The sequence below is a fragment of the Candoia aspera genome, chromosome 4 (assembly GCF_035149785.1).
Source record: "Candoia aspera isolate rCanAsp1 chromosome 4, rCanAsp1.hap2, whole genome shotgun sequence".
NCBI lineage: Eukaryota > Metazoa > Chordata > Lepidosauria > Squamata > Boidae > Candoia > Candoia aspera.
In genome coordinates, this window is record NC_086156.1 from 44,659,660 (window position 1) to 44,672,013 (window position 12,354).

The 12,354-nt window shown below is 39.1% G+C and overlaps 1 protein-coding gene across 1 annotated transcript in view; it reads left to right on the top strand.

The window, feature by feature from the left end:
- The window catches only part of LOC134496297 (collagen alpha-6(VI) chain-like), a 53,426-nt gene that overhangs the window by 6,474 nt on the left and 34,598 nt on the right, over positions 1-12,354 (top strand). The window contains exons 4-9 of the mRNA XM_063302037.1: positions 1,788-2,348; positions 5,187-5,744; positions 7,431-8,006; positions 8,772-9,338; positions 10,513-10,856; positions 10,953-11,031. Of these exons, the coding sequence (XP_063158107.1) occupies positions 1,788-2,348; positions 5,187-5,744; positions 7,431-8,006; positions 8,772-9,338; positions 10,513-10,856; positions 10,953-11,031 (2,685 nt within the window). The remainder of the gene's footprint in view (positions 1-1,787; positions 2,349-5,186; positions 5,745-7,430; positions 8,007-8,771; positions 9,339-10,512; positions 10,857-10,952; positions 11,032-12,354) is intronic.

Consider the following 12,354-nt stretch of genomic DNA (forward strand, 5'->3'; position numbering starts at 1 on the left):
TGAAGTCCATGTATAAAGCCGTCTCTTAGGTTGTTGGAAGAGAGTGTTTGTTATGCAGAGTGAGTTGTCTTGGCAAAATTCTATCAGCCTATGTCCTGCTTCGTTTTGTTCTCCCAGGCCATGCTTACCTGTAATTCCAGGTGTCATTTGACTGCCCACCTTAGCATTCCAGTCTCCCGTGATGAAAATAACATCTCTTTTAGGCGTGTTGTCCAGTAGGTGCTGCAGATCCTCATAGAACTGCTCTACTTCAGCTTCTTCAGCATCTGTGGTTGGGACGTATATTTGGATCACTGTGATGTTAGATGGCTTGCCCTGAATTCGAATTGAGATCATTCTATCATGTTTTGGATTGTATCCAAGCACTGCTTTAGCCACTTGACTATTAATTATGAAGGCTACTCCATTTCTTCTGTGGTCCTCTTGTCCACAGTAGTAGATCTGGTGGTCATTTGATGTGAAGTGGCCCATTCCAGTCCATTTCAGTTCACTGACACCCAAAATGTCTATCTTTAATCTTGACATCTCACCAATAACCACATCCAGTGTGCCCTGGCTCATAGATCTTACATTCCAGGTTCCAATGGTGTGTTGATCCTTAGAACATCGGATTCGTCGTTCACCACCAGCACCGTCGGCCGCTAGCCGTCCTTTCGGCTTTGAGCTAGCTGTGTCATCACATCTGGGGCTAGTTGAACTCATCCTCTGTTCCTCCCCAGTAGCATTTTGACCATCTTCCGACCTGGGGGTCTCATCTTCCGATGGTATACCGACATATCTCTGGTTGTACTGATCCATTTAGTTTTCACGGCAAGAATACTTGGGTGGGTTGCCATTACCTTCCCCAGGGATTGCATTTAGTCTGACCTCTCTGTCATGACCTTCCCGTTTTGGGTGGCCCTTCATGGTTTAGCTCATGGCATCATTGAGGTGCTCAAGCTCCAGCACCACGACAAGGTAACGATCCTTTGCTGAAGTTTAAATATATAGCTTTAGAATAAAATGTAGAATGAAATCACAATCAGTTTTGTTCTGGATTGCTATTATGCACATTGTTTGAAAACTCAGTAAAACAATGTATTTTTAAATGGATTCCTATTTCACCAAAGGACGTCCCAAAGCAAGAACTTACTTCTTAATGAGAAAAATTTCATGCCTCCTCCTCCTAGATTCTCAGAGACCCTTCTGAGCAGCACTGGTTTTTGATAGACTCAGTTGTAAAAATTGATGCCATGTAGTTCTCACCATTCCAAGTGAAGAAATATATAAGAACCATAAATTAGCCTTAAAATAGAAAAAAAATAGAAAAATAGAATAGAAAAAAAAAATAGAATTTTTTTTAAAAATAAAATTTAAAAAACTGGATTAAAAAAAATTAAAAACCCTAATCCAATAATCCACAAAAAGGTGAAAGTATCACAGACCCATCAATATGTTTAATGCAGCCTCAGCTGCTTTGCAGCATCACTTTTGCCAGTCACATTAAACTATGTGTCCCTTTGGTCACTAAACTGTTGCCCTTCCCTGGTTAATTTGTAGCCATTTTTTAAATAAGAAAACCTACAGTATGTATCTCGGTTTTACATGGATCTATGTATTCTGATAGAACCAAAAGATATTGCTTTCCTGGTTTACACAGTTTCAGTGGCTTGCTCCAAGGCTGTGATGGACGTTATCAATGGTTGCCTCATCAGTGTAATAGTCAGGGAAAGAAAGAAATGCACAAAAAGATGCTTTCATTCAAGGACTAAATATCTCATTATGTATCAACATTCTGTCCCTTATAGGATGTGTGGATATGGAAGAAGCTGATATTTATTTTCTCATTGACGGTTCATCAAATCTTGATTATTTTGACTTTGTGGATCTCAAATTATTTTTGAAAGAAGTGGTTAAATTGTTTACTATAGGCCCAAATAAGGTCCGTGTTGGAGTTGTGCAGTATGCAGAAACCAGCGAGGTGGAATTTGATCTTGAGGAATACAGAAGAACAAATGATATATTGAAAGCCATTGATAACATTCGTCAAATTGGTGGGACTCCCCACACAGGAGCAGCTTTGACATTCATTCAGCCCCTGTTCAGGAAGTTGCAAGATCAGCATTCTAGAAGTGTGCCCTGCCATCTAATTGTGTTATTAGATCAAATATCAAAAGACCATGTGGAGGAGCCAGCCAAGAGATTAAGGAATGAGAAGATAAATCTTTATGCCATTGGTGTAAGACACACAAACATGTCTCAGATCTACACAATGGCAGATTCAACTAACCGAGCTTATTTTGTGAATGATTTTGCCTCTCTGAAGTACATAAAGAATGAAGTTGTTCGGGAGATCTGTGCTATGGAAGGTAAAAGGTTATATTTTTGTTTTGCATTCCATTAATTGTGTGGCCAATGACCAGCAGGTATATATTGTTAGGAGCTGGTCTTTGACCAAAATAGATGAAGGTATGAGGCATGGGCTTCTGTAGGGGAGGCAAAGGAGGGCAAAGGGGAAGTGTGATCATGTGCTTCATGGCATCATGAAAAGTATGCCCCACTTTCATGTTACGATACATATGATGTCATTTTGGCTTGTCTATCTGAAGGAACAGCTTTTTGTTTTGCCTGATGTCATTTGATCCTAGATCTGATGTGAGCTTGCTATAACATACAGTATAAGAATGAATAAAATAAGAAAATGAAAATAAAGTATTAAACAGTTGTTTGTCATAGCAAATCAGAATGCTGAAGCTGGCCTAATGCAAGTTGGGAGCAGCCCTTTAAAAACATGCAAATGTGAGGGTATTGTTGGCTTAGAGACATAAACTGGGGGTTAGAGGAACTATAGACAACTTGCTGAGATGGCTACATGGGCATTTGCAGGCCTTGCTGCCTTCATCGGAATGATGAAAACAGTGGGCTCTGCCCTTTTGTATGTGAATATGACCTCACAACACACAAACAAATGGGGCAGGATTCTCATCATGAACCTGGGATGCAGCTTTTGTCATTCTGCCCTCCCCTGCCCTGCCTGTAGATGTCCCTAGACAGCTGTCAAAAGAGACTGAAGTTGGCAGCTTCAGAATCCCCTGAAGTTCAAGCTCTCCCAACCTTTCTTTCTTTTCAACTAGCCTTAAAGACCTGCTTTTCCTCTCAGCTGTTGGGTTAGGAGTAGGTGCCCTTGTGACATTTTTTGCTCAGGTGTTTGTTATATTAGTTCTGGGCTTATTGCCCCTTTTGTTTTGTTTTTTTAAATACTTACTGGAAATGTTTTTAATGGTACGCTTCCCAGAGTCATTCTGAGCTGGACAGCTTATACATGCAACAAACTAACTAACTAACTAACTTCTGGAATGGCCAAAATCTCAGGAAAGTTTCACATCCAGGGGTGTCCACAGGGTACAATAAAAAATGTCAAGATAATGACCATGCCAGTGCAATCAAAACTCTGCTTGTTTTTCATGTGCCATGTATATGCAATGCACATAAAAACTGGATAGAGCTTTGATTGCCCTGTTGGGACTGCCATCTTGATTTTTTTAACCATATCACGAGGACACCCCATCACATCATAGACTCCTGAGGTCTGATAAACTCATATGTTTCAGCCATTTTAATGGCTTTTAAATTTAAAAAAACCCATTTTAATGGGTTTTAATTTAATTCTGGAGTCCTGTATACACAACAGAGGTGAACACACATGCCGTGGTGTCTGCCATCACTATTTGCTGACTCAGGCTTTAAAAAGTTTCAGAGATGATGTAGTGGTCAGCATGAAGGAAAAAAAAAAACGGTTAGGAAAAGCTGTCTTAGTCTCATATGTTTTTTCCTATAGTTATTTCCAATATTCTTTATATTTTTATTTTTATTATTTGCTTTTATTATTACTGTTTTCTTTCTTTTTTCTTTATTAATATGTTACTCAAATAATATTACAAGGTTACAACAATTGAAATATTTTATTACCACAACAATGTTTTACCTTATAACTACATAGTACAGGTAATCCTCACTTAGTGACCACTCGTTCAGTGACAATTCAAAGTTATGATGGCGCTGAATGAGGAGACTTATGATTGGTCCTTGAAGTTGTGGCCATTGCAGTGTCCCCACAGTCACGTGATCACAATTCAGGAGCTTTGCAACCAGTGCACAATTACAATGGTTGCAGCGTCCCATGGTCATGGGATCGCCATTTGTGACCTTCACTGCCAGCTTCCAACAAGCAAAGTCAGTGGGGAAGCTGGCAGAAAGTCACAAGTCATGTTCATGTAACATTGTGCTTAACAACCATGTGTGATTCACGTAATGACCACAACTGGAACTGCCGGAACCGCTGTCGTAACTTGGTGTGGTCACATGATGTTTTGCTTTATGACTGCGTCACTTAGTGACAGAGTTGCTGGTCCCAGTTATGGTTTTTAACTGAGGACTACCTGTATATAAGCATTCCAGATTTGACCAAAATGTGTTTCAGCCCTCTGTGCATTTACACTTTGAATGTTATCCATGATTTTTTTCAGCAGTTATAAGGTTAAGGGAACATTTCTTCATATGTGATGGAACTGTGAAAAAGTTGCATCATTCTGGCAGAAAATTTTCTGACAAGTAAGACATATAATTGATATTAAAGGCCAAACTGAAATACTTTGGCCACATAATGAGAAGACAGGACACCCTGGAGAAGATGCTGATGCTAGGGAGAGTGGAGGGCAAAAGGAAGAGGGGCCAACCAAGGGCAAGGTGGATGGATGATATTCTAGAGGTGACGGACTCGTCCCTGGGGGAGCTGGGGGTGTTGACCGACAGGAAGCTCTGGCGTGGGCTGGTCCATGAAGTCACGAAGAGTCGGAAGCGACTGAACGAATAAACAACAGCAAGACATATAATTAAACAAAAAGTAGAATATGTCCCAAAGTTGGGGATATTACATAGATTTAAGGGAGAGAATAAGACTGATTTATGAAGAATTTATTATATCCTTACTCTTAGCTGCCAAATCTATAAAAGTTAACAATGGAAACTTTTAGACAATTTAACAATTGAAAAATGATGTTCAAAGGTACAGCCTAAAATGCCATCATTTTAACACCCACCATTTGACCCAGTATTTTCATTTCCAGTATGTTTTATTTAATGGCTAGTGTAAATATTGAAAAGATACATCAAATGTTACAATATTTATTTTATTCCTCTTCTAACAGTCTGCAAGGAAAAGAAAACAGATATTGTATTTCTGGTGGACAGCTCTAGAAGCAGTGGGGCTGAGGACTTTGAGAAAATGAAGAACTTCATGAGGGAGCTGGTGGACAAATCCGATGTTGGTCCAGACAGAGTGCGCGTTGGAGTTGTTCAGTTCAGTGGCAAATACAAAGAAGAATTCAGACTCAGCCAATACTTGACAAAACGAGATATCAACAATGCTATTGGGAGAATGACTTTTATGGGGCAGAGCACGCTCACTGGAGGTGCACTGCAATTTGTGTCCGATTATTTCAAGCCTGCCAAAGGGGCACGGCTGTATGTCAAGAAAGTTCTTATTTTGATAACTAATGGAGAAGCACAGGATGAGGTGAAAAACCACGCAGAAGCTTTGAGAGAGGAAAACATCATAATCTATTCAGTGGGGCTGTTCCAGGCTAACAAAACGCAGCTGATGGAGATCAGTGGGAAGCCGGAGATGGTCTTTTATGTGGAAGACTTTGAGGTTCTAAAGCACTTCAAAAGTGAGATCCTCTTTGAAATATGTAGCCCTTATGATGGTGAGTATTGCAGGGTCTACAACTCTATGCATATCTGGGGACATAGTTTCAGCCTGCAGTCTGCAGTCCTCCAATCTGCCAGGAATTTTTAATATGTATTTCAGTCACTCAGACCCAGTCAATCACTCAGACCTAATCTTGATGAATGACCCTTAGGTTTATTTATTGTGTAGTGTTGGTGACATAATTTGCCACTAGAAAAGACAAGCTAAGAGGTCAGTCCCCATTCGAGTATGGGTGCAGTACAAAGCCAAGATGGTCAAACCAGTGCTGATATCCAAGCAGAATCACACTGAACTCCAAAGTCCTGGATCAATCCCTTAGTCTTGTTCAGCCTAGCTTGTTGTAGTCTGCTGTTCATTCAGTGTCTTTGCTGGTAATTTCCTAAGGCAGAGAGGCTCACTGCAGCTTGACCTGCCGGTTTATCATGTCCAATTGCTTTTTCTTATGCTGCTTATTAAATGAACAAATCTCTCTAATTTCACGCAAGGGCTTCTGAAAATAAGCACAGCTCTCCAAAACTTGCTTTCCCTTTTATGGTCAAGTGGTGAGGTTAGGCAGTGAAACATACCAATATCATCTTAAGCAATTTTACTCCATGAGGTAATCAGTAATTCTAAACAGAACACAGAGATCAGTTCAAGGAACAAATGAATTCAAACAGAAAATAAGGGATACCGATGTATCTAGTTCCATAACCAAGTTTCAGGTTCCATATCTAGGTAGCCATCCCAGATACTGCCCATCAAAATGAGATGCAGGCAGGAGGCAAAGATGCTGAGACCTGATATCCCATGGTAAAAATGCAGTCATTGTAAGAGTGCCATCTGGTAAAAGAAGGCCTTTCACTTTCTCAGAGCACTGGCTGCCACTACCACATCTCCTAGATCTGGCTCCTAACTAGCTGCACAGCTTGTCTGCCTTCAGTCCGTTCTTAGCCAGGACTGGCTTAGCCAGGGAGGACTATTGCAATCACTTGACTTCTGAAGATGATGGTTGGTTTAGCTGGTTCACTGGGCAGCCACGTTTATGATATTTGGGGGTCCACAAACTAAGAGGTCATGTTGGAGGCCCAGCACAGCTGCTTCCATATTTACAGACTTACATATTCTGGGCCTCTTTAGTTTTTATTCCTGTTCTGACCGTTGTACTCAATAGAACTTAATATAATAACATAAGCAATGCAGCTTAATATTGCAGAGTTCAGCAGGCCTTACTACAGAATTTAAAAGTACATCATAGGAAAACTTCATGTGAATGTAATGAAATTTTGGAAATTCCCATCACAGGGCAGAACCCCCCCATGCATTATTTGGAAGAAGTATTTTTACTGGCCATAGAACTAAGGGTGGAAGTCATATAGCATGGAGATGGAATTACATAGCTCATGCTACTCTTCATTTTACTGAATGGAAATTCTCCAGAATAACATTTCTGCATTTTTATATGTTTTCCTTCCTCTACCCTTAGATCAGTGCTGATAACCCTGAGGTCTCTCCAGCTACTGTTGAGTTACAATGATTCTGAGCCCCTCGCAACCATGGTCTATAGTCAGGGTTGATTGAAGTTATAGCCTAATAAATTCTGGGGGCCGCTAGGACTTTATAATGTTTCTGACTGTAGAGCTAGGTCAGATTTCATTTTGACTTGCCTTTGTGTGACCCGCTCATCCTATTGTTATTGTAGAATGCCGAAGAATAGAACGTCTAGACATTGTTTTTGTCATTGATGGTTCTGGAAGTATAGATCCCAAAGAGTATGATATTATGAAAGATTTCATGATTACTTTGGTGAAAAAATCTGATGTCAGCCACGATCGAGTTCAGTTTGGAGCAGTCAAATATTCTGCAGAGCCAGAAACATTTTTCTATCTCAACAATTTCAATACCAAAGCTGCAATCATTAAGGCTATTCAGAATGATAAGCCTATTGGGGAAACAACTTACACCGCCAAGGCGTTGCGACATTCAGAAAGCCTTTTCTCTAAGAAGCATGGTGGCCGCAAACACCAGAATGTTCCCCAAGTTCTCATAGTGATAACTGATGGGGATTCTCATGATGCAGCAGAACTCAATGACATATCGAAGAATCTCCGGGCTCAAGGGATCATGATCTATGCTATTGGGATAGAAAGAGCCAAGCCAGACGAACTCTTGACCATGGCAGGATCTGAAGACAAATATTTTTATGTAAATACATTTGAAGGCCTGAAAAACCTCTATCCCAGATTATCTGATAACATTTGCGGTGTTTCAAAGCCAGGTAGGTGTTCATTTTCTTTAAGAAAAAAATAATGAAATATTTCTGGAAAAAAAAATAGAACCACAATGCAATGCCTATTGTGATTTACTGACCAGTAAATGGAATACAAAATCAGTCTAAAACCAGTCTAAAATTCGAGTGTGATGGTTACCCACTATGTTTATTGGGGCTTAATTCTAATCACATGTATATTGGAGTAAAGTATAGTCTGGCAGTGAAATTCTGTAAGCATCTACCAAGAAATTAAACTGAATAAGACCCAATGCCAAATAATCTTGTAGGGAATTGCAAACCTAAATACTTTTCTGGACCATTGGGCTAGTTTCTTCCCTTTATCTCTATGGCAAAATAAAATTTACCACCTGCATTTATGCATGACTACCAACCCATTTTACAGAATTATAGTTCAGCTGAAATATGTGTATGCTGGACTCCAGGGCTCCATCAGAAAAAATTGATGAGTTAATATCATCCAACCACAAGTAAGAAGATTGAGCAAGAAATTCCCTAGCTATTCTGAAATCTCTGAGTAGGTAGGTCATGATCTGTTTATGAATTAGAAATTTCCTTCCTAATTAAAGCTTTATCATAAAATAAATATAAGAAAATAAACTACAGTAAAATGCAAGCAGAACTTTCAGTAGTTGCCTGTAATATCTGAGTATTCTTCAGGGTCCATTGTTGGTTAATCTTCTCTTAGCTTGTCTTAGGCTGCTTTCATCCTTTATTAAATTTAATCTCCTTTTTCTTTTTCCTCTATTGCAGAATGTGGAATTCCAGCAGATCTGGTATTCCTGATTGATGGTTCTAATAGCATAAGTGACAGTGATTTCACTAAGATGAAGAATTTTTTGCAAGATGTAGTTCATCCATTTGACACGGGTCACAAAGTGCAAGTTGGTATTGCTCAGTACAGTGACAGATACCAGGAAGAATTCAGCCTGAATATTTTCCCACGCAAATCAGAACTTGAAACTCAAATCAGACACATTCAACAGATGGAAGGACTTCAGACATACATTGGTGCTGCCCTTGAGAAAGTGAAGTTCTACTTTACTCCAGAAGGTGGCAGCAGAATAAGTGAAAAGATCCAGCAAATTTTGCTTGTGATCACCGATGGCAGGTCACATGACAGAGTTGTTCAAGCCGCAGAAGATCTGAGAAAGAAAGGTGTTGACATATATGCCATAGGAGTAGGGAGAATTGACCATTTGCAGCTTAGTCAGATAGCTGGCTCCTCAGACAGGAAATACACAGTTGATAATTTCAGCGAACTGAAGGTAATTAAAAAAAGACTAGTTGATGATATTTGTGAGGAAGAAGATAAAACATGTAAGTATTCTCACTTCAAGCATTCAAGTAGTTCAGTATCTCCCCTCTTGGACCTTGGAGACAAATGGGTTACATGTCTTTTGCTCCATCTAACCATAAGGTTACAAAAATCTGATCCTTCTCTCTTATATTATAAAGATGGATCTTGGTGAATGCTCAAAGTGAGTCACCAGTAAATATTTTAAGTAGGGGAGCAAAGGACAAAAATTTCCTCCCCCATCTAGGTGAAATAAAGCCTGTTGTTAAAGAGTGTGTCAGTCTAACCTGATATACCTCATAAACAATTGCAAAACCCAACAAAATAGTCTCTGATTTAGTTTAGAGATGGACAAATCTATAAAGTTCATTGTTACACTTTTTTCCCCAAATGTTGTTAGTGGTGGTCTTCTTTCTCTATCAGTTTGCATATTTTTTTAGAAAAATCCACATGAAAATTTATATACATGTTCATGTGTATGTAAGCCAAGAGAACATTTTTGTATACATCTTAATTCATGTTTATATGCCTTTTCCTCAATATGCCCCTTATTGTTTGCGTTCTCATAGTATATATATATTTGCACGGTGAATTTGGATTGATGCATTCCATCACAAATTGTCATGAGTAAGGATGGCGAGCAGGGGGCTCCCATCCAGACTGTCAAGCGCATGCGTAGCACTGAGGAATTAGGTAGCCATTCAAAGAGACACAGATCGGGACCGCCTTAACCTTTGGGGTTTATATGGCTGGGTTTTCCCCACACTTCTTCAGTTTGTTAGGATTCCTGTTATGTACAAGCAATAAAACATTAGAGACCAGTTCCTTGTCTCAGCGTGTTTCCTGGCAGTTAGGACACAAATTAATGAAAAGTATGAATACAAGTGCATTTTGAATCCAATATAGGTTCAAGAAGTACATATTAGGCATTTTCACATTAAAGGTGAACCAGATATATTTCTAATTGGTTTAGAGAGATGAATGTTTCAATTATCCAAACAGTGTTAGTTTTAGGTCTTCGAATTTGTTGTCTCACGGTCCTCCTCTTAATGTGGTGACATAGCTAATGATCATAAATCTTGAATCCCATTTCTTCCCGCCCCCTGCTTTTGCTCTTTTTCATTTTCTGATTTTTTTCCTCTGATAGTAGTGTATAGTAATTGATGCTATCTTCTCCTCCTGCACACCAAACAACAGCATGCTTCATGGATATTGTGGTGGGGATAGATGTCTCCTCACAAAGTCAAGGTGATTATGTATTCCACGGACAGCCCCAGCTGGAATTCTATCTTCCCCAAATCATAAGCTCTCTCACATCTTTGACTAGCCTAAGCTGTACTGCGGGATCACAGTCACAAACCAGTGTGGCGCTGAAAATTAAAAACACAGATCCACCAGTGACGTCAAAGTTCCAAATTGATAGTGAAAAACTTATAAACAGTCTTGTGGGCCCCACCATCAAGAATGCCTCTCATCTTACTGCAGAGTTTTTGGATTCACTTTGGGAAACATTCGAAATCAAATCTGCAAACAGAAGGAAAGTGAGTTTTCTGTTTTTATCCGCTTGTACTCAAAGCCATTTCTAGACAATATAATTTTAAGTGGTCTACACATTATTATTTTTACTTTCTTATTAGGTACTACTAATATTTTCAGATGGCTTGGATGACAGAATAGAAATCCTGGAAGGCAAATCAGAAGAGTTGAAGAAAAATGGTATGTCATGAGTTTGATGAACTCCATATAAATATTCCATATTCCCACATTTCTGAGTAAAAAATGCTTTTTCATGCAAAAGCCAGAAGAGAAATAAAAAGCTGTAAATCTGAGATAATCTTGAAGGATGTATTGGACGCAGTAATTGGCAAGTTGTTGTAGACACAGTAATTGGCAAGTACATCTTGAAAGTTTATGAAAAAAATGGTTTCTCAGAAGTTTGAGATAAGGATCATATGTTAAATGTTTAGTTCTCAAGAAAGACTCATCATTGGCTATGATAAAAACAAAAGTAGTAGTCTGAAATGTGGAAGAGACAAAAACGGCTGCTAATCAGACCTGTGGGATTTCTAACGCAGTTCCATGTGTGGTCAGTAGGTGGCAACATATGCCTGCTGCTGTAAACTTCTCAAAGCCAAAGTGAGGTGAGAGTTCTTCTAAGGTCATAGGAAAACAACCTGGTATCAGATCTGTCTGTTGCCAAAAGAAGAAGCAGGCAGAAATTGGGCCTCCCACCCAACTTACAGCTTTGGTGCAGGAATCTGAAGACCAGTCTAAGTAGAACTTGCATTTGATATATAACAGGCACCAGAATTCTTTCATAATGGCTTCTGCTTCTTAACTTTTATATGATACACTTTGCTTATCAGAAGTCCTTGAGTTCTTGTGTGCTGGTTTGCTGGGAGAAGTCGGACAAGTGCTATGTGGCTCACAGATTTGCAAGTGCAAAAGCATTTACTGTAATTACAATTAATAGTGTATTTATTCCATGTTAATCTCCCCCATTTTATAATTAGGCACTTCAGTTACTGGTTCCAGCTCTAATATTTCTTAAGTATAGTTCATGTCTTGCAATATTTTGCATAAAAGATTCTGCAGCTCTGTGTATTTAGCTTTGTATTGAACTGTGACAAAGGGCAGCACAAAGTGAACGTTTGTTTGCTTAAGACCCAATCCCATTTTCACTGAACTCTCACACCAATCCTCTCTGTAACCTTCTATCTACTGGAGATAGAGGCATGCCGTGCATTATTCCAGGGGTTCCTATGCCCTTAGAAACAGACTTGGAGGTAAGAAAGGGATTTGCTTAAATGTGGAAAACTGAGTGCTTTGCTTTGCATGGGAATATAGGCCGTTAATCAAATCCATCACTGGATTTTCTAATTGGTATTTCTAATACCCTGTTTCTGCAGTATCTCATTTAAAAAATTAAAATGTGTTTGTGTGGGCATTTAAAACCTACAGTAAATCCTATATTAGAATGAGCTGCAGGCGTTATATTTTTTTGTAATGAATATTTACAAATAACCATGAATATTTTAA